Below are 23,669 nucleotides of genomic sequence, written 5' to 3' on the forward strand. Positions count from 1 at the left end.
CGATCCCCTCCGAACTCCTCGACTCGCAGCTCAGGACCCTCCGAACTCCTCGGACTCTCCAAACAGCTCAGGACCCTCCGAGTGGTCAACCAAGCACATCTAGCTTCATCCCCCCCCTCCTCGGAGAATCTCCCGGCCTCGGACCCCCTTTGGGGTCCGATCCTCGCCCAGCTTAGAGCATTGCGTCCTCTCTCTCGACCCCCTCGCGCCGATCTGCCCAAAAGCCCGTCAACAAAAGCTTACAGACTCAGAAGAAAGAACATTAATCCCCATTTGGTTTACAAAGGAATACCATTCTCGTTATCAGTAAATTAGCATTCCTGCTAGTTAACAAAAAGAAGAAACCCTCTTTACAGGTCAATATACTTTACTAGATGCAAGATTAAAAAGCAGTGTAAACTAATCTCTGTTGAGCCAAAGATAATGCTGCTGTTTCATGGTTCCAGTGATTCAAACTCGTTTTATGTGGAGTGGAAGTCTCAAGATTTTCTGTTTAGTTTCAGCAAACAGAAGCTGTGACTTGGAGCGAGAGATGAGAGGTTTCAGTAAGCAGTTATCAAAAAGAAGCACCTTTGGAAATTGCTAATTGAAAATTAGTTAATTAATTTGCAACAGCCAACAAAAAGTAGTTAAGAGCCAAATTAATTTATCATATTCTGTATGAGTACTGAGACCTGCAGTGTCCCAGCTACCTACACCTGCGAGAAGTAGATCTAGCCCGGGGGTCGGCAACCTGCGGCTCCCGAGCCATTTGTGGCTCTTTCACCTCTGTGCTGCGGCTCCCTGTGGCTTTGGGAAATAATTGGTCAGTATTTAATTAAAATGTATTTTATGTTAGTTTGTTAGCTTTTGAAATGTAATTATGGTGATCTTGTACAACCTAAGTGTAGCGACACATTTCCTGCCACATCCGAAACGGCTCACAATTAGCCAGCATTCCGGCTAAGGGAGATAGCCTACGGGGGTTTGTGAGTACGCGTCTTTTGCAGCATCTGCGTCCATGGGGGCTGGGTTGAGGGAGGCTTAAAAGCAAGGCTGTTTAGTTCGAATAAAGCTATCTTTGACTGCAGTTTACTGACACCGCTACAACGTGTTTTTATCGCTGGCTGTCCAGACGGAAGGTGCTGAAACGCTTTGTCGCGTGTCTGGAAGAAGTGAAAACTTTCCTGGGCAGCAAAGGGCTCACCTTTCCTGAGCTGGAACAGCCAGAGTGGCTGGAAAAGCTACACTTCATGGTAGACATGACAGCGCACCTGAACACGCTGAACACAGCTCTTCAGGGGAAAGGACGTACAGCCCTGCACATGTTGGAGGATGTTTTGGCATTCGAGCGCAAGTTGACAGTGCTTGCCAGAGATTTACAGAAAGGCACTTTGTCTCACTTCCCCAATTTGAGAGAGTTCAAACAAGGTCACGACATGATAATTTCGGAGTATTTACATTCTGCAATCATCGCAATGCAAACATCGTTTGGGAAACGCTTCTGTGAGTTCAGAGAGGAAAAAAACACATTATCCTTCCCGGTCACTCCCTTAAGCATCGATCCTTCCCTACTGAATACGACTGCATTGGCAGGTGTGAGTCAACCTGATCTTGAGATGGAACTGGCCGACATAGCCGACAAAGACATATGGGTGTCCAAGTTTAGACGCTTGACAGCAGACCTTGAAGATGTTGCCCGTCAGAAGGCCGTTCTTGCTCAGAAACACAAATGGAGTGATATTGAAAACCTCACAGATGACAGCTTGCGATCCTGTGTAAAGATGAAGGTGACATCATACAGCCCTGATGTGCAGACGCTGTGCGCTGAGGTCCAGGAGCAGAAATCCCATTAACCAAGTATGATAAATATTTTAATTGCCTATTATTTTACTTATATTCATATTTTTTCATTGTTCAGTGAAATAGTCCTTTCATTTTTCAGGATGACAGCTGGCTGACGTTATTTTTGGTTTGCTGCTGGCGGAAAATTTAAGTTCGGCGTTTTTCATAAATACAAGAAGGACTCAAATAGACATTGAATATTTTACTTAAAAGTAACTTTCAACCCAACGTCTTTTTTTCGGAGTTCAAAATGTTTTTGTTGCATGCAAAAATGTAATTTCGTTTTCTCTGCAGGAGTTCATCAATTTCATAAATGCAACACATTATAGTTTGTTTATACATAGCATAAAGGCAAAAAAAACGTTGTATGCAGTGTTATTTCATTTTAAATGTCAAACGGGTTTTGCGGCTCCCAGTGTTTTCTTTTCTGTGGGAAATGGGTCCAAGTGGCTCTTTCAGTGGTAAAGGTTGCTGACCCCTGATCTAGCCAGAGGTCCTTACAGACCAAGTTAGGAAACTGAAGTTGGATCACCGACACATCATTCGGAATTCAGAGGGGTTGACAGACAAGAGATACAAACAGGCAATTACACCCAGTATTGTGTGTACTTCTGGTCACCTACCTACAGGAACAATATCAATAAATTGAAAAAGTCCAGAGAATATTTACAAGGATATTAGACCATAAGACCACAAGATATAGGAGCTGAATTGGGCCATCTGGCCCATCGAGTCAGCTCCAGCATTCAATCATGGCTGATCCATTTTTATCCTATCTCCTCCTCAACCCCAGTTCCCAGCCTTCATCCCATAACCTTTGATGCCATATCCAATCAAGAACATTATCAATCTCTGCCTTAAATACACCCAGTGACCTGGCCTCCACAGCTGCATGCGGCAACCAGTTCCACAAATTCACCACTCTTTGGCTAAAGAAATTTCTCCGCATCTCTGTTTTGAAAAGGGCGCACCTCCATCTTCTTGTCCTAGACTCTCCCACCATGGAAAACATCCTTTCCACATCTACTCCGTCTAAGCCTTTCAACATTTGAAAGGTTTCAATTAGATCCCCCCCTCCCAACCGACCCTTCTGAATTACAGCGAGTACAGACTCAGAGCCATCAAATGTTCCTCGTATGATAACCCTTTCATTCCTGGAATCATCCTTGTGAACCTCCACTGGACTCTCTCCAATGGAAGCAAATCTATTCTAAGATGAGGGGCCCAAAACTGTTCACAATACTCAAGGTGAGGCCTCACCTGTGCCTTATAAAGCCTAAGCGACACATCTCTTGTATATTAGATCTCTCAAAATCAATGCTAACATGGCATTTGCCTTCCTCACCACTGACTCAATCTGCAAATTAACCTTTTAGTGTTCTGCACAAGGACTCCCAAGTCCCTTTGCATCTCCAAATTTTGGATTTTCTCCCCATTCAGAAAACTGTCCACACATTTATTTCTACAACCAAAGTGCATGACCAAGCATTTTCTAACATTGTTTGCCACTTTCTTTTCTATTCTCCTAATCTCTCTAAGTCCTTCTGCATCCTGTTTCCACAACACTCCTACCCCTCCACCAATCTTCGTATCATCTGAAAACTTGGCAACAAAAACTTGCCATCTATTCCATCATCTAAATCATTGATATACAGCATAAAAAGCGGTCCCAATACCAATCCCTGCAGAACACCACTAGTCACTGGCAGCCAAAAAGAAAAGAATCCTTTTGTTCCCACTCACTGCCTCCTATCAATCAGCCAATGCTCTAACCATGTCAGTAACTTCTCTGTAATTCCATGGGCTCTTAACTTGGTAAGCAGCCTCATGTGCGGCACCTTGTCAAAGGCTTTCTGAAAGTCCAAGTATACATAAGACCATAAGATATAAAAGCAGAAGACCATTCAGCCCATCAAGTCTGCTCCGCCATTCAATCATGGGCTGATGCAATTCTTCCAGTCATCCCCACTCCCCTGTCTTCACCCCATACCCTTTGATGCCCTGGCTAATCAAGAACCTATCTATCTCTGCCTCAAATACACCCAGTGACTTGGCCTTCAGCCACTCATGGCAACAAATTCCACAGATTTCTCTGCATCTCAGTTCTAAATGGATGTCCTCCAATCCTGAAGTTGTGCCCTCTTGTCCTAGACTCACCTACCATGAGAAATAACTTTGCCATATCTAATCTATTCAGGCCTTTTAACATTTGGAATGTTTCTAAGAGACCCCCCCTCTCATTCTCCTGAACTCCCGGGAATACAGCCCAAGAGCTGCCAGATATTCCTCATACGGTAAACCTTTCATTCCTGGAATCATTCTTGTGCAACTTCTCTGAACCCTCTCTAATGTCAGTATATCCTTTCTAAAATAAGGAGCCCAAAACTGCACACGATACTCTGTGTGGTCTCACGAGCCTCAACATCACATCCCTGCTCTTATATTCTATACCTCTAGAAATGAATGCCAAAATCGCATTTGCCTTCTTCACAACCAATTCAACCAGGATATCTTGCACAAGGACCCCCAAGTCCCTTTGCATCTCTGCATTTTGAATTCTCTCCCCATCTAAATAATAGTCTGCCCATTTATTTCTTTCACCAAAGTGCATGACCATACACTTTCCAACATTGTATTTCATTTGTCACTTCTTTGCCCATTCCCCTAAACTATCAAGTCTCTCTGCAGGCTCTCTGTTTCCTCAACACGACCCGCTCCTCCACCTATCTTTGTATCATCGGTAAATTTAGCCACAAATCCATTAATGCTATAGTCCAAATCATTGACAACATCATAAAAAGCAGCCAACCCTTGTGGAACTCCACAGGTAAATGGCAGCCGGAATTGGATTCCCTTATTCCCACTCTCCGTGTTCTACTGACCAGCCAATGCTCCACTCATGCTAATAACTTCCCTGTAATTCCACAGGCTTTTATCTTGCTAATCAGCTTCACGTGCGCACTTGTCAAAGGCTTTCTGAAAATCCAAGTACACCATGTCTAATGCATCTCCTTTGTCTACCCTGCTTGTAATTTCCTCAAAGAATTGCCATTGGTTTGTCAGGCAGGATTTTACTTTCAGGAAGCCACGCTGCCTTTGGCCTATCTTGTCATGTACCTCCAGCTACTCTGTAATCTCATCCCTAACAATCAATTCCAACAACTTCCCAACACTGATGTCAGGATAACAGGTCTATAGTTTCCTTTCTGCTGCTTCCCACCTTTCTTAAACAGCAGAGTAACACTTGCAGTTTTCCAGTCATCCGGTACAATCCCAGAATCTACTGATTCTTGAAAGATCATTGTTAATGCTTCTGCAATCTCTCCAGCTACTTTCTTCAGAACCCGAGGGTGTATTCCATCAGGTCCAGGAGATTTATCCACCCTCAGACCATTAAGCTTCCTGAGCACCTTCTCAGTCGTAATTTTCACTGCACAAACTTCACTTCCCCGACACTCTTAAATGACCGGTGCATTGCAGACATCTTCCACTGTGAAGACTGATGCAAAATACGCATTCAGATCCTCTGCCATCTCTGCATCTCTCATTACAATATCTCCAGCATCATTTTCCATTGGTCCTATATCTACCCTCAACTCTCTCTTTTACAGTTTATATACTTAAAAATGCTTTTGGCATCTTCTTTGATATTAGTCACCAGCTTCATTTCATAATTCATCTTTTCCTTCCTAATGACCTTCTCGGTTTCCTTCTGCAAGTTTTTAAAAGCTTCTCAAATCCTCTATCTTCCCACTCGCTCTGGCTTCCTTGTATGCCCTCTCTTTTGCTTTTACTTTGGCTCTGACTTCACTTGTCAGCCACGGTCATCTCTTTCTTCCTTTAGAAAATTCCTTATCTGGAAAATATGTCTTGTACTTCCCTCATTTTTCGCAGAAAGTCCAGCCATTGCTGCTCTGCTGTCCTTCCTGCAAGCGTCCCTTTCCAGTCAACTTCAGCTAGTTCCCCTCTCATGCCGATGTAATTTCCTTTATTCCACTGAAATACCGACACATTGGAATTTATTTTTTCCCTGTCAAATTTCAATGTGAACTCCATCATATTGTGATCACTGTTCCCTAAGGGTTCCTTAACCTTAAGTTCTCTTATCACCTCTGGATCATTGCACAACACCCAATCCAGTACAGCTGATCCACTAGTGGGCTCAACAACAAACTGTTCTAAAAAGCCATCCCTCAGACATTCTACATATTCTCTCTCCAGGTCCAGTACTGGCATGGTTTTCCCAATCCACTTTCATGTTAAAATCCCCAATGATTATCATGACATTGCCTTTCAGACATTCCTTTTCTATCTGCTGTTGTAATTTGTCATTCACATCCCGCCTGCTGTGTGTACAACATCCATTGCATCCCGTTTAATCAAACCAAGTTGTAATCTCCTGAAAGAATTCTAACAGGTTCGTCAGACAGGATTTTCCCTGAAGGAAAGCATGCTGACTTTGTCCTGTGTCACCAAGTACTCCATCACCTCATCCTTAACAATTGACTCCAATACCTTTCCAACCACTGAGGTCAGGTTAACTGGTCTATAATTTCCTTTCTCTAAGATTGGAGTAACATTTGCAATTTTCCACTCCTCTGGCACCATGCCAGAGTCCAATCATTTTTGAAAGATTATTTCTAATGCCACCACAATCTCTAAAGCTACCTCTTTCAAAACCCTCGGGTGCAGTTCTTCTAGTCTAGGTGACTTGTGCACCTTTAAGTCTTTCAGCTTTTTGAGGACCTTCTCTCTTGTAATAATAATTGTATCAGTTTCTCTTCCTTCACACACTACATCAGACATACTGATGGTGTCTTCCACAGTGAAGACTGATGCAAAATACTCACTTAGTTCACTTACTCACTTAGCTATCTCCATGTCCCCATTATTATTTCTCCTGCCTCATTTTCTAGCAGTCCTATATCCACTCTCACTTCTCTTTGATTTTTAACATAGTTGAAATAACTTTAACTATCCACTTTGATATTATTTGCTAGCTTGCCTTCATATTTCATCTTTTCCCTTCTAATGAAGGCTTTTTAAAAACTTCCCAATCCTCTATCTTCCCACTAATTTTTGCTTGCTTTTGCTTTTACAATAGCATTAACTTCCCTTGTCAGCCACAGTTGTATTATTTTACCATTTGAGTATTTCTTCATTTATGGAATACATTTGACCTGCACCTCCCTCATTTTCCCTCAGAAATGCAAGCCATTGCTACTCTGCTGACATCCCTGCCAGCAGCTTCTTCCAAATTACTTTGACCAACTCCTCTCACATGCCACTGTAATTTCCTTTACTTGACTGAAGTACTGCTACATAAGACTTTACTTTCTCCCTGTCAAATTACAAGTTGAACACAATCATATTGTGATCGCTGATTCCTAAGGGTTCTTTTACCTTGAGCTCCCTAATCATCTCTGGTGCATTACATAACACCCAATCCAGTACAGCTGATCCCCCAGTAGGCTCAATGACAAACTGCTCTAAAAAACCATCATTTCCACATTCAATAAACTCACCCGCTTGAGATTCATTACCAACCTGATTTTCCCAATTAACCTGCATGTTCAAATCTCTCATGACTACCATAGTACTGCTCTATTGGCTCACCTTTTCTATTTCCTGTTGTAATCTGTGGTCCATCTCCCAGCTACTGTTAGGAGGCCTGTTAATAACTGCCAGCAACATCCTTTTACACTTGCAGTGAAGGATTCAACACCTTGTGATCCTATGTAACACTTTTCTACATTTGATGCCATTCTTTACCAGTAGAGCCACACTAACCCCTCTGCCTACCTTCCTATCCCTCCAACATAACATATAACCTTGGACATTCAGCTCCCAACTACAACCGTCCTTCAACCACGATTCAGAGATGGCTACAATATTGTACCTGGCAATCTGTAATATTGCAACAAGATCATCGATCTTATTTCTTATACTACATGCAATTTTGATACAACAGCCCATGAGTACTGTATTTGCTGTCTTTTCTGATTCTGCATCCCTAATGTTTTGATACATAAGAAATAGGAGCAGGAGTAGGCCATCCGGCCCATTAAGCCTGCCCCACCATGTAATAAGATTATGGCTGATCTGTCCGTAAACTCAGCTCCATCTATCTGCCTTTTCCCCATAACTCTCAATTCCACTACTATGTAAAATTCTATCTAAATGTATCTTAAATATATTTAGTGAAGAAACCTCAACTGCTTCCCTGGGCAGAGAGTTCCACAGATTCACCACTCTCTGAGAAAAACAGTTTCTCCTCATCTCCATCCTAAATCTTCTCCCCTGAATCTTGAGGCAGTATCCCCTAGTTCTAGTCTCACCTACCAATGGAAACAACTTTCCTACTTCCATCTTATATATCCCTTTCAAAATTTTGTATGTTTCTATAAGGTCCCCTCTCATTCTTCTGAATTCCAGAGAATATAGTCCCAGGCAGCTCAATCTCTCCTCATAGGTTAACCCCTTTATCTCTGGAATCAACCTAGTGAACCTGTTGCACTGCCTCCAAAGCCAGTATATCCTTCCTCACGCACAACACGCTGGAGGAACTCAGCAGGTCAGGCAGCATCCGTGAAAACGAACAGTCAATGTTTCCGGCCGAGACCTTTCGTCGGGACTCATATCCTTCCTCAAGTATGGAGACCAGAACTGTACACAGTACTCCAGGTGTGGCCTCACCAGTACCCTGTATAGTTGCAGCGTGACCTCCCTGCTCTTGAATTCAATCCTTCTAGCAATGAAGGCCAACAGTTCATTTGCCTTCTTAATAACCTGTTGTACCTGCAAGCCAACTTTTTGCAATTCATGAACAAGCATTCCCTCTGCACAACAACATGCTGCAATATTTCACCATTTAAATAATAATCTGCTCTTCTATTATTCCTTCCAAAGTGGATGATCTCGCATTTACCAACTTTGTATTCCATCTGCCAGACCTTAGCCCGCTCACTTAAGCTATCTATATCCCTCTGCAGACTCTCCACATCCTCTGTACAATTTGCTTTTCCACTCAGTTTAGTGTCATCAGCAAGTTTTGCTATGCTACAGTCAGCCACCTCTTCCAAATCATTAATGTAAATGGTAAACAGCTGCAGGCCCAGCACCGACCCCTGGGGCACCCTACTCACCACTAACTGCCAACCGGAGAAACACCCATTTATACCAACTCTCTGCCTCCTATTGGTTAACCAATCCACTATCCATGCCACTTCCTCTGACTCCATGCATCCGTATCTTATAAGTCTCTTGTGCTGCACCTTATCGAACGTCTTCTGGAAATCCAAGTACACGACATCCACCTTTTCCCCTCTATGCACTGCACTCATTATGTCCTCAAAGAACTCCAGTAAGTTTGTCAAACAGGACCTGCCCCTTCTGAATCCATGCTGCATCTGTCTAATGGAACCACTCCTTTCTAAATATTTTGCTATTTCTTCCTTAATGACAGCTTCCAGCATTTTCCCCGACTACAGATGTTAAGCTAACTGGCCTATAGTTATCCATGTTTTGCCTACATCCTTTTAAAAAAAGTAGTGTGACATTTGCTGTCCTCCAGTTCGCTGGGACCTGCCCAGAGTCTAGAGAATTTTGGTAAATGATTACCAACGCATCTACTATAACCTCCGCCAATTCCCTCAGCACCCTGGGATGCATCCCATCAGGACCAGGGGACTTATCTACCTTTAGGCCCTCTAGTTTGCACATCACTATCTCTTTAGTTACAGTGATTTTATCGAGGTCCTCACCTCCCATTTCATCCATAACATCCTTCTTTGGCATATATAGACGTGTCCTTCACTATAAAAACTGACACAAAATAGTTGTTCTCCCCACACTTACTGTCCTTACTTTTGACTGGAATATACTTTTGTTGAGCACTGTGAAAAATCTCTTTGAATGTATTCTACTGTTCCTCAACTGTCCTACCAAATAGCCTGTGCTCCCAATCCACATTAGCCAATTCCTCCCTCATCCTGTTGTAGTCTCCCTTGTTGAAGCATAATACACTAGTTTTAGATCTAACTATTTCAACCTCCATCTGTATGTGGAATTCAATCATACTATGATCACTCTTCCCAAAAGGATCCTTGACTACAAGATCATTTATCTTACTTGTCTCATTGCACAGGACTAGACTGAAGAAAGCATTTTCCCTTGTAGGTTCACTAACATGATACTCAACCTGTTGGCTGCAACTAAGTCCTATCACCTACCTGCCCTTCCTGACAGTCTGACTGCATGCTATGTTTACTTAATTTTTTAAACCATCATCCTATCTTGAGTCCCTTCACTCTGGTTCCCACCTCCTACCAAATTAGTTTAAACCTTTTCCAACAGCTCTAACAAACCTGCCAATGAGAATATTGGTCCCCCTTGGGTTCAGATGCAACTGTCACTTTAGTACAGGTCATACCTCCCTCAGGAGAGATCCTAATGATCCAAGAACCTGAAGCCCTGACCCCTGCACTGACTCCTCAGCCACACATTCATCTGCCAAATCATCCTGTTTCTACCCTCACTGGCACATGGCAAAGGCGGCAATCCAAAAATTACTTCCAGGGAGGTCCTGCTTTTCACTTTCTACCTAGCTCTCTAAATTCTCTTTTCAGGACCTCTTTGCTTTTCCTTCCTATGTCATTGGACATTGCCAGATATGTATTACGTTATCTAGCCTCTCCCCCTCCTTCTCCAAAATGTTGTCAACACAATCTTGAGATATCCTTGACCCCAACTTCTGGGAGGCATCATACCTATTCATGTCCACAGAATTTCCTGACTGTTCCCTTCACTATTGAGTCCCCTATCACCATCAACCACTCCCTTCTCTCTTTCCCTTCTGCACCACAGACCCATGCTCAGTGCCTGTAACCCAGTTGCCGTGGCATTCTCCGGAGGTCACCCCCCCATAAACATACCCAATGCAGTATACTTGTTTTTGAGGGGAATGGCCACAGGGGTACACCACCCTAATTGCCTATTTCCATTTCTCCAGACAGTCACCCAGCAACTCGCCTCCTGCAACTTCGGGGTGACTACTTCCCTGAAGCTTTGATCAATTATCTCCTCACTCTCCTGTACAAGCTGAAGGTCATCCAGTTGCTGCTTCAGATCCCTAACAAGGTCTTCAAGGAGCTGCAGCCGGATGCACTTCACGCAGACGTAGTTCCCCAGATCTCCAACATCCAGCATGGTGCTGGGGAGTAGGTACAGAGGAGATGTCAGGGGTGAGTTTTTTACTCAGAGAGTGGTGAGTGCGTGGAATGGGCTGCCAGCAACAGTGGTGGAGGCGGATACGACAGGGTCTTTTAAGAGACTTTTGGATAGGTACATAGAGCTTAGAAAAATAGAGGGCTATGGGTAAGCCTAGTAATCTCTAAGGTAGGGACATGATCGGCACAACTTTGTGGGCCGAAGGGCTTGTATTGCACTGTACATTTCCTATGTTTCTATGAAGAACACATCATAGCCATTGCTGTTGCTGGGACTTGAGGACCTGAGTTAAAGGGATAGGTTGAATAGCTTAGTTATTTATTTTGTGGAGCGTAGGAAAATGAGAGAAAATCTTATTAAGGTTTCCAAAATTATGAGTGCAGATTGGTACAGAATGCATGAAGGCTTTCCCCCTTCATATTCGGTGAGACGAACTAGAAGTGATAGATTTAGAGTGAAAAGTGAAATATTGCGGGAAAACTTCTTCACTCAGAACATAATGCAAATGTTAAGAAAAATAACATCACAAAAGAGATTCTCTTAAACCTGAGGAATCCTGTCAAAGATTACCTGTAAATGTAATTTACCTTTCAATTAACCAGTTAGTGGTGAAGTTATGGTTACAATCTATCATTTCTCAACCAGAAAATCATATGGAAATTAAGTTATAAAAACATTACAATAATTATTGTTAAAATGAAACTTCTGCTTACTTATTAACAGTGCCAGAGTTAGCTGTTGATGTCTAATTTGGCATGGGTATAAGCAGATAGGGTACTGAAAGGGCCCACTGTTACAACTGTAATCTCAGAAGTTAATTGTGCAAGAGTGAGGATAACAAGTTACCAAAATAAGAGCCCGTATGTATATTATTGATAATTTTTTTTAAATAAAGTTGATAGCGTTAGCAAACTTTTCATACAATGCAAAAAGACAACTGGTTACCAATTATTTTGGAAAACATTTCTAAGCTGATCCAACAATTTATACAGAAATATAAATAATGTGGCAAGGCCATTTCTTCTGTTAAAGCTAAATTCTTAAATTTCACAACTCAAAATTTGACAACATTATTCAGTCTTGCTCTAACCTGTCCCCATATTTGGGTTTACACATTACTTTTCACAGAATTTAGTCTTCTGCCCTACTTCCCCAGTTTACATTTAAGTAACATCTTGGGTTTATCTTGAGCAGTTGATACAACCCAAGAACTTAATCATTAGATCATGTTCACAAAGATATCAGGGCCTAATTTTTTGTAAAGAAAATGTGACTCTTCTAGGAAGTGCAAATAAAACATTACAGTTAGTGATCACCATTTAATTGCCTCTTACATTTAGTTAGTTAGGTTAAACCAATATTTACATCAAACACCACTTCATTAAAAACTTTCATAAATCCTATTACCTCTTCTCTATTTGGTGCATCTTGGGGAGAAGTGGCTGCCACAGCAAGCAATTTAATCGGTGTGGTTGTATCACTGAAAACATCAGATACTTCTTGGGTCATGACTTCTTGCATTTTGCCTTTTAGGTCCTTGAATTTAAAAAAAGTGAAAATGTTAATAATACATCAGAAAACTGCATGGGACTGAAAAAAAGGATCTAGTATATATCAGCCCGATGGGACACACAACAGAAACCCACATCAAGCAGCATGGGGTTGTATCCATTTGGGTCACTCAGAGAAATTTACAGCAGCAGAACATTGCAAAGACTTTTGGGATCACCTGGTAAAGGAAGCAATCAAAATAAAACTAGAGGAAAAGAATTTTAATAAGGACAAAGGTCTCACTCCAAGGAAGAACTGGAATTCAATTGTAAACAAAGTGGGAAACCTAATTGGATGAGGACTAACCAATCAGTAATTTGTCATTGAAATGTCAGTTACAATCCATACCTGTACCTGGGTGGAAGCCTGAGAAGTGTTTATTTGCATGAGACTAGTATGCAAAATGAATCTTGTGAAAGTTAAAGCGCTTTAATATACAAAGGGAACATGAGATAAAATCTCAAAAGTAAGTAAGTTTTGTTGGATAGAAGAACAATGACATCTATATTCATAAAACAGACATATTTTACAACAAAGAAAAACTGTAATGTGAAATACTTCTGAAATTAAATAAAATGCACAGCCATGTATTTATTCCTGGAGACTAACCAATTCAAATTAAATTTTTTTTTTACATATTTCAGATTGAAGTGAGGGGGCTTTCAGGAATGAGATAGATTGGCAGGTTGAGTGATGTCACATCATCATACACTCAAATTCAGCAAGACCAAGGAACTAATTATGGACTTCAGGAAAGGGAAGTTGGGAGAACACACATCAATCCTCATTGAGGGGTCAGCAGTAGAAGGGGAGAGCGCTTCCAGTTCCTAGCCATCGACATCGCAGAGAATCTATCCTGGGTCTAATACACTTATGCAATCATGAAGATGATGCACAGAGGGAGCATTCTAACTACGCAGGCTTCAATGCACTGGATCGCAAAGGGTTGCAGAGGACTGCACACTCTGCTAGCTCCATCACAGGCACAACCCTTTGCAACACTGCAAGTATCTTCAAGAGGTGGTGCCTCAAGAAACAGCATCTATTATTAAGGATCTTCACCACTATGACATGCCCCCTTTTTATTACTACTATCAGGGAAAAGGTGCAGGATTGTTAAGACACTCAATCAATAATTTAGCTTCTTTCCCAATCATCTGATTTCTGAACGGCCCATCATCCCATCAACACTACCTCATTTTTTTTAATATATACATACTAATTTTGTAACCTGGTATTGGTTTACTATCATTACATGTACAATGTATGGTGAAAAACTTGACTTTACAAATTTTTATATAGATTTATAGATTTTAATGTCTTTGCACTGTACTGCTAGTGCCTAACAACAAATTTCATGTCATATTAGTGATGATAAATCTGATTCTGATGCTGCAATAAGTCCTCAAAGTTGTTTCCATGTGGCAAAAGAAATGGATGATATCTGTGTAAGACAATCTAGTACAGAATGCCTAAGGCTGAAACTTCTGAAAAATAAGAGTATTAGAGAAACAAATGCTCAAAAGTGAATGACAATGTGGATGATCACTAGTTGAACCTGCATACTTTAATTCGCACAACATTAAGTGGCTGAATGATTAATACTAGCTGAGGTCAGAATATACTCATAAAAGAGAGCAAAAATGAAGAGAATTATAGAAACATAGAAAATCTACAGCACAATACAGGCCCTTCAGCCCATGATTCTGTGCTGAACTTGTACTTACTTTAGAAATTACCTAGGGCTACCCATAGCCCTCTATTTTTCTAAGCTCCATGTACCTACCCAGGAGTCTCTTAAAAGACCCTATCATATCTGCCTCCACCACCGTTGCCGGCAGCCCATTCCAGACACTCACCACTCTCTCATAAAAAAAATTGCCCCTGACATCTCCTCTGTAGCTTCCAAGCACCTTAAAACTGTGCCCTCTCATGTTAGCCATTTCAGCCCTGGGAAAAAAAAACCTATCCACACAATCAATGTCTCACATCATCTTATACACCTCCATCAGGTCACTTCTCGTCCTCCGTCACTCCAAGGAGAAAAGGCCGAGTTCACTCAACCTATTCTCATAACGCATACTCCCCAATCCAGGCAACATCCTTGTAAATGTCCTCTGTACCCTTTCTATAGTTTCCACATCCTTCCTGTAGTGAGGTGACCAGAACTGAGCACAGTCCTCCAAATGGGGTCTGACCAGGGCCCTACATAGCTGTAAAACACAAGACTATGAGTCATGTCAAGAAAATTGCAAAACACTACATTTAGTGGCAACTTTGAAAGGTACCTCCATACCTAATAAATTGGCCACTGAACTCATGTTTGTGGTCTTTTGCTGCTGTTGCTCATCCACTTCAAAGTTTACCATGTTTTGCATTCAGAGATGCTCTTCTGTACACCATTGTTGTAACACGTGATTATTTGAGTTACTGTCGCTTTCCTGTGAGCTTGAACCAGTCTAGCTATTCTCCTTGGACCTCTCTCATTAACAAGGCATTTTCACCCACAGAACTGCCACTCACTGGATGTTTTTATGTTTCTCGTGCCATTCTCTATAAACTCTTGAGGCCGTTGTGCATGAAAATCATAGGAGAGCAACAGTTTCTGAGATACTCAAGCCACACTTTCCAGCACCAATCATTCCCCGGTCAAAGTCACTTAGATCACATTTCTTGTCCATTCTGATGTTTGGTCTGAACAAGAACAGAACCTCTTGACCATATCTGCATGCTTTTATACAGTGATTTACAGCCATGTGATTGGCTGATTAAATATTTGCATTATTGAGGTATTCAGGTATACCTAACAAACTAATGAGGCATACATGTGTACCTAATAAGGTGGCTACTGAGTGCATATTTCAGCCTGAAAATATATTACCTTGTGCTCACTGCCTTGTTTTCAATTAATCCATTAAGTCATTAAAGGATTATGTTGGCATCTATTCTAAACAATGCAATATTTACTTCTTAATATTTCTATACTAAGGATTAAAAGAACCAGTCTTATTCATGTTTAAACTTTACTCTGAAAAGAACCACTATTAACCACTGTAGCCTCAATATCTAATTCAAATTAAATAATGAAAAATTTTATCAAAACAATTCAGTCTAACAAGGTCCAGTGAGTAATGACAGAGACAGTACACCATCTGGTGGAAGATATTCAATTAAGTCTGAAGGCATAAGAGATTAAAATGGCTGGTTAGTAAAATGGTTAACATCAGGTACAAGGCTTGAATTAAAAACCTAATTCTTCCTTGAACTTTCCTGGGTGGAAAAGTGCTATGGGATGATGGTTGGTAATGACAGAAAATTAGTTACAAACAGAACAATCTTGTTCTAATTCTGAAACAGGAGGGAAAGGAAGATGCATCTTACAGTCCAGGTGATAGAAACTATGAAGGCTAATCTGTTCAATGTGGAGGTTGGTGGGTGGATAAACCACATCCTTGTTTTGGCTAGGAAGCAGAGATACGAGCATAAAGATTGGGATAAGACCCCTGTGAACCCAAGATAACTTATTTCATTATTATAAATTCCACAAGTAAATGCTCCCCAAATAAGGATCTGTTGAAGCATTAAGTCAAATCAACCTTGCTAATTTAACTTGAACAGACATAAAAGTTTGAGGAAACTGTTAATCTACTCAAAAATAGCATATGATAAGAGTATTATAAAAAGCATACGAAATGATATCAAATGCTATGTTCCCACAAAATAAGGTTCATAAACCTTTAGTGCATCCTGTAGTTGTGCAGCAATTGCTCTGCCTTGAGGGCTGTCCCCTTCACCTCGAACTGCCAGATCAGCAAGCTGTCCAGCTAGGAGTTCTACTCGGTCACACTTCCCAGTCAGTTCCTGACGATAAGGTCCCATCAATGCATTGGCCAGCCGACGGCCTTCAGCAACAAGCCCACGGATAGCTGCCTGGCCTAAATGAGAAAGAAAACAAATTAGATGAGAATTAGTTCACAAGGTTAAGTTACATAACACCATTCTTTGCAATTACACCCATGACTTTCTGAACAACAGGATATAAAGATATGCAACAACACCTCTGCTGGAGTTACCCTCACGACTAGTGCCCCATAAGGCTACATCCTCCTACTCCCCCCTACTCCCAATACACTCACAACTACATGACCAGAATCTACTCTAATTCCATCTACAAGTTTGCAGATAAAACCAACACAGTGGGCTGAATCTCAAATAAGGCCATAAGATACAAGATCAGAATTAGGTCATTTGACCAAACAAGTCTGCTCTGCCATTTCATCACGGCTGATACAATTTGTCTCTCAGCCCCAATCTCCAGTCATCATCCTGTATCCCTTCATGCCCTGACCAATGAAGAATCTATCAATGTCTGCCTTAAATATACATAAAGACTTGGCTTCCACATGACAATTTATTCAAGCCTGGAATCATTTTTGTGAACCTCCTTTGAACCCTCTCCAGTTTCAGCACATTCTTTCCAAAATAAGGGGCCCAAAACAGCTCACAATACTCCATGCAAGTTCTCAATGGTGCTTTATACAGTCTCAACCTTACATCCTTGCTTTTAAATTCTAGCCCTCCTGAAATGAACGTTAACATCGCATTTGCCTTCCTCACCACAAAATCAATGTGCAAACTAAACTTTAGTGAATCCTGTTCAAGGACTCCCAAATCCCTTTGTGCCTCAGTTTTATGTATTTTCTCTCCATCTAGAAAACAGGCAACCCTTTTATTTCTTACATTAAAGTACACGACCGTACACTTCCCAACACTGTATTCCTTCTCCTACTTGTTTGCCCTTTCTCCTAATCTCTCCAACTACTTCTATAGCCCCTCTACTTCCACAAAGTAGTCCCCTTACCTATCTTCATATCATCTGCAAACTTTGTAACAAAGCCATCAGTTTCATCATCCAAATCACTGAAATGTAACATAAAAAAGAACAATTCTCTGTGGAACACCACTAGTTATCAGCAGTCAACCAGAAAAGGCTCCCTTTACTCCCACTTATTGCTTCCCACCAATCTTAGAAACATAGAAAAACTACAGCTCAATACAGGCCCTTCAGTCCAAAATGCTGTGCCGAACATGTACTTACTTTAGAAATTGCCTAGGGTTGCCTATAGCCCTCTATTTCTCTAAACTCCATGTACCTATCCAGGAGGCTCTTAAAAGACCCTATTGTATCTGCCTCCACCATAGTCATCAGCAGCCCTATCAACGCACTTACCACTCTCCGCGTAAAAAACTTAACACAACATCTCCTCTGTACCTACTTCCAAACACCTTAAAACTGTGTCCTCTCATGCTAGCCATTCCAGCCCTGGGAACAGCCTCTGACTATCCACACAATCAAAGCCTCTCAATCATCTTATACACCTCTATCAGGTCACCTCTCATCTTCTGTCACTCCAAGGAGAAAAGGTCAAGTTCACTCAACCTATTCTCGGAAGGCATGCTCCCCAATCTAAACATCCTTGTAAATCTCCTCTGCACCCTTTCTATAGTTTCCACATCCTTCCTGTAGTGAGGTGACCAGAACTGAACACAGTACCCCAAGTGGGGTCTGACCAGGGTCCTATATAGCTATAACATTAACTCTCAGCTCTTAAACTCAATCCTATGATTGATGAAGGCCAATGCACCGCATGCCTTCTTAATCAGAGTCAACTTGCAAAGCAGCTTTGAGTATCCTATGTACTTGGACCCCAAGAACCCCCTAATCCTTGACATTGCCAAGAGTCTGACCATTAATACTATATTCCACCATCATATTTAACTTACTAAAATTAACCACCTCACACTTATCTGGGTTGAACTCCATCTGCCACTTCTCAGCCCAGTCCTGCCTCCTATTGATGTTCCACTGTAACCTCTGACAGCCCTCCACACTATCCACAAGACCCCCAACCTTGGATTGGCAAAAGTTGATCCTTTGCTGCAAATTCAGCAGATTTAGTAAACCATCCCTCCACTTCCTCATCCCGATCATTTATAAAAATCACGAAGAGTAGAGGTCGCAGAACAGATCCCTGAGGCACTCCACTGGTCACCGACTCTATGCAGTCTATGACCTTTCTACAACCACTCTTTGCCTTCTGTGGGTAACCCAATTCTGGATCCACAAAGCAAGGTACCCTTGAATCCCATGCCTCCTTACTTTCTCAATAAACCCTGTATGGGATATCTTGATCAAATGCCTTGCTGTAAACCATATACACTACATCAACTGCTCTACCGTCCTCAAAAAATTAAATCAGGGTCATAAGGCACGACCTGCCCTTGACAAAGCCATGCTGCCTATTCCTAATTATATTATGTCTCTCCAAATGTTCATATATCCTGCCTCTCAGGATCTTTTCCATCAACTTACCAACCACTGACTCACTGGTCTATAATTTCCTGGGCTTCTCTACTCCCTTTCTTGAATAAAGGAACAACATCTGCAAACCTCCAATCCTCTGGAACCTCCCCAGTCCCCATTGATAATGCAAAGATCATTGCCAGAGGCTCAGCAATTTCCTCCCTCGCCTCCCACAGTAGCCTGGGGTACATCTCGTCTGGTCCTGGAGACTTAACCAACTTGATGCTTTCCAAAAAGATCCAGCACATCCTCTTTCTTAATGTCTACATGCTCAAGCTTTTCAATCTGCTGTAAGTTATCCCTACAATCGCCAAGATCCTTTTCCATAGTGAATACTGAAGCAAAGTATTCATTAAATACCTCAGCTATCTCCTCCGGTTCCATACACACTTTTCCACTGTCACACTTGATTGGTCCTATTCTCTCACATACTTCTTCTTGCTCTTCACGTACTTGTAAAATGCCTTGAGGTTTTCTTTGATCCTGCTCGCCATGGCCTTCTCATGGCCCCTTCTGGCTCTCCTAATTTCATTCTTAAGCTTCTTCCTGCTAGCCTTATAATCTTCTCGATCTCTATCAATACTGAGCTTTTCTGAGCCTTTTGTAGCTTTTCTTTTCTCTTGACTAGATTTTCAACAGCCTTTGTACACCACGGTTCCTGTACACTACCATCCTTTCTCTGTCTCACTGAACGTACCTATGCAGAACACCATGCAAATATCCCCTTAAAATTTGCCACATTTGTGCCGTACATTTCCTTCAGAACATCTGTTCCCAATTTATGCCTCCAAGTTCCTGCCTGATAGCTTCACACGTCTCATTACTCCAGCTACATGCTTTACTTGTCTGTTCCTATCCCTCTCCAATGCTATGGTAAAGGAGATAGAGTTGTGATCACTACCTCCAAAATGCTCTCCCATTGAGAGATCCAACACCCAACCAGATTCTTTTTTCGTAATTTATTTTTTAAATTTAAGTTCATCATCAAACAAACATTTCCATAAGATGTATTTCAGACATTGTACGTATAAATCATATAATCGTATATATCACAAATCTCCACAAAGTATTTATCTGAGGTATACGCTTATAGAAAAAAGTGGAAAGAAAAAACAAGCAAAAGGAAAGAACTATGTACAAGTAGGGAGTAATCATTTTTTTACAACAGATTCATTGATTTGTGAGAATAAAATCAGGCCTATGCGGCATTATGTAGTTAAACCATTTTTCCCAGTATGAATCAAATTGTTCCAGCTTATGGTTAACAGAAGCTGTTATCTTCTCCATTTTGTAAATGTCCAATGCAATTTCCATCCATGTATTTAAAGTTGGGTTCTCCTATGATAACCATTTCCTAGTAAGAGTCTTTTTACCAGCCACCAACAGTATATTCATTAAATATTTATCTCTTTTTAACCATTCTTGAGGTATATACCCAAAATATATGCCAACACCCAAGCAGGTTCATTTCCCAATACCGGATCAAGTACAGCCTCTCCTCTTGTAGGCTTATTCACATATTGTGTCAGGAAACCTTCCTGAGCACACCTAACAAACTCCACCCCATCTAAACCCCTTGCTTTAGGAAGATGCCAATCAATATTTGGGAAATTAAAATCTCCCACCACGACGACCGTGTTATTATTCAGATTTCCAAAATCTGTCTCCCTATCTGCTCCTTGTTATCCCTGTTACTTTTGGGTGGACTATAAAGTACACCCAGTAGAGTTATTGACCCTTTCCTGTTCCAGACTTCCACCCACAGAGACTCAGTGGACAATCCCTCCATTTCTGCAGCCGTGACACTCTCTCTGATCAGTAGTGCTACACCCGACCTCTTTTTTTTCTCCTTCGCTCTCCTTTCTGAAACATCTAAAGCCTGGACCTCTAAGTAGCCATTCCTGCCCCTGAGCCATCCAACTCTCTGTAATGGCCACAACATCATAGCTGCAAGTACTGATCCACACTCTAAGCTAATCCTTTTCCTTCACGATGCTTCTTGCATTGAAATAGACACATCTCAAACCAACAGTCTAAGCATATCCCTTCTCTATCACCTGCCTATTCTCCCTCTCACACTGTCTACAAGCTTTCTCTATTTGTGAGCCAACCGCTTCTTCCTGTCTCTTCAGCAAATCTAGTTTAAATTCTCCCCAATAACCTTAGCAAACCTCCCTGCCAGGATATTGGACCCCTTGGATTCAAGTGCAACCCGTCCTTCTTGTACAGGTCACGCCTGTCCCAAAAAAGGTCCCAATGATCCAGAAGTCTGAATCCCTGCCCCCTGCTCCAATCCCTCAGCTATTTATCCTCCACCTCACTCTGTTCCTATACTCACTGTCACATGGCTCAGGCAGTAATTCTGAGATTACTACCTTTGAGGTCCTGCTTCTCAATTTCCTTCCTAACTCCCTGTAGTCTGTTTTCAGGACTTCCTCCTTTTTCCTACCCATGTTGTTGGTACCAATATGTACCACGACCTCTGGCTGTTGACCTTCCCACTTCAGGATATCATGAATGCAATCAGAAACATTCCAGACCATGGCACCTGGGAGGCAAACTACCATCCGTGTCTCTTTCCTGCATCTACAAAATCACCTGTCTGACCCCCTAACTATAGAGTCCCCCATCACTGCTGCCTTCTTCCCTTCCCTACCCTTCTGAGCAACAGGGACAGACACTGTTGCTTCCCCCAGGTAGGTCCCCCCTCCCCAACAGTACTCAAACAGGAGTACTTATTGTTAAGGGGGACAGCCACTGTGGTACTCTCTAGTATATGACTCTTGTCCTTCCCTCTCCTGACTGTGACCCACTTATCTGTCTCCCGAGGCTCTGGTGTGTCTAGTTACCTACAGCTCCTCTCTATCATCTCATTTTCCCTGACCAGACAAAGGTCATCAAGCTGCATCTCCAGTTCCCTAACCCAGTCCCCAAGAAGCTGCAGCTCGATGCACCTGGTGCAGATGTGGCCGTCTGGGAGCTGGGAGTCTCCCGGACTTCCTACATCCGACACCCAGTACATAACACCAGCCTCACTGACATACTTTCTGTTTCTAATTCTCACAGGTAACTTACCTCGACTTGACCGGTTACTACTGAAGCCTGAATGAGACAAAGTCCTACCACTCTGCCTCAGATCACTCCATCAATGACTGCTACACTAGGCAGTGTCTCACTTCTATGCCTCAACTTTCCCTGCTATCTAACTCACAATTGGTGCTCCAGATTTAGCTGCTGGTAGGCCACATACAATGGAGAAATGCTCTTTTTAGCTACCTTTTTAAATAACCGCCGCTGACCTGTGACAAATCCCTCTTGGTAAAGCTCTATTGATGCCGCTGATAGGCCACATACAAATCAGCCACTGCTCTATTCATGCTAATATCATTTCCTGTAATACCATGAGCTTGTAGCTTGTTGCGGTACTTTGTCAAAGGCCTTCTGAAAATCCAAGTACACAACATCTTTGTCTATCGTGTTTGTTACTTCTTCAAAGAATTCCAACAGACTTGTCAGGCAAGGTTTTCCCTTGAGGAAATCTGGATGCATCCTGGCTGGTCACGTCAACTGCTCTGCCCAAGACCAGAAGAGTCTTCAGAGTTGGGGACACAGCTCAGCACATCACAAAAACTAACCTCACCTTCATGGGTTCTATCTACACTTCTCATTGGTTCAGTAAAGCAGTCAACATAATCAAAATCTCCTTGCACCCCAGACATTCTTTTTCCACCTCTCCTTAGACCAGGGGTGTCAAACTCATTTTAGGTCACGGGCCGGATTGAGAAAAATGCGACTTCATGCAGGCCGGGTTGTGCGCACGCGTGTTCCCACAGCTTTCGTTGCCTTCATTTTTTCAACCTACTCTTATGTGTCTCAGTCTCTGCTATATCTAAAATTGTTTCACTTTATGAATTTCATTTTTTATGAAGCAGATTGCCTGGCAAGCATTCTTTTTATGATTGGTATTAACTTACAGACGTAGATTACAAGAAAGTAGGCAATGAGAAAGAAACGATGCTATTTCGGCTAAGATTGTTTTGGGAGCCATACCTTTTCCATTAATAAACCGTTTGAAATCAAGCATTAGCAAACACAAATGTAGACCTAACGCAGGGGTGTCAAACTCAAATACACAGTGGGCCAAAATTAAAAAATCAGTACAAGTCAAGGGCCGGACTGGTTCAGCGTTTATTGCAAAACTTATTGAAATGAATTTATTACACATATTAACCTGGAACTAACAAAGTTTAGATTATTGCCTACAAAAACAACATTGAACATCAAATAAATAAAAAATCAGTTGCATTTATTTCTTATGGCTTTATCTGCAGCTTTTCCGCAGTAATTTCTAATGAAAACATTTTTCCACAGGCCAACACTCTGTGATTCACACTAGTCTAAGCCAGATACTTGGCATCTCATCTTGGATGCAAATTCATCAATGTTTGGAGTCAGGCTCTGAGCTGAGGAAATCCTCAGAATTGAGTGAAGGTGTTCATCAGAAAGACGACTCCTGTGTGATGTTTTGTTTATCTTCATCAAAGAGAACAGTTGTTCACACAGATATGTGCTGCCAAACATAGAGAGCATTTGAGCAGCTTGGGTACGCAGCTGGGGCATTGTGTCGGGAATGAAACGTAGAAACTGTGCAGCGCCCACCGAGTCATACTTTGCCTTGAGTGTGTCACTACATTGGAGTTCA

The 23,669-nt window shown here is 41.8% G+C and overlaps 1 protein-coding gene across 1 annotated transcript in view; it reads right to left on the reverse strand.

The window, feature by feature from the left end:
* LOC132379181 (vinculin) overlaps positions 1-23,669 on the reverse strand; it is a 293,243-nt gene that overhangs the window by 84,868 nt on the left and 184,706 nt on the right. The window contains exons 12-13 of the mRNA XM_059946852.1: positions 16,339-16,538; positions 12,460-12,588 (exon numbers count right to left, since the gene is read on the reverse strand). Coding sequence (XP_059802835.1) covers positions 12,460-12,588; positions 16,339-16,538 — 329 coding nt within the window. The remainder of the gene's footprint in view (positions 1-12,459; positions 12,589-16,338; positions 16,539-23,669) is intronic.

The sequence above is a fragment of the Hypanus sabinus genome, chromosome 21, assembly GCF_030144855.1.
Source record: "Hypanus sabinus isolate sHypSab1 chromosome 21, sHypSab1.hap1, whole genome shotgun sequence".
Lineage (NCBI taxonomy): Eukaryota > Metazoa > Chordata > Chondrichthyes > Myliobatiformes > Dasyatidae > Hypanus > Hypanus sabinus.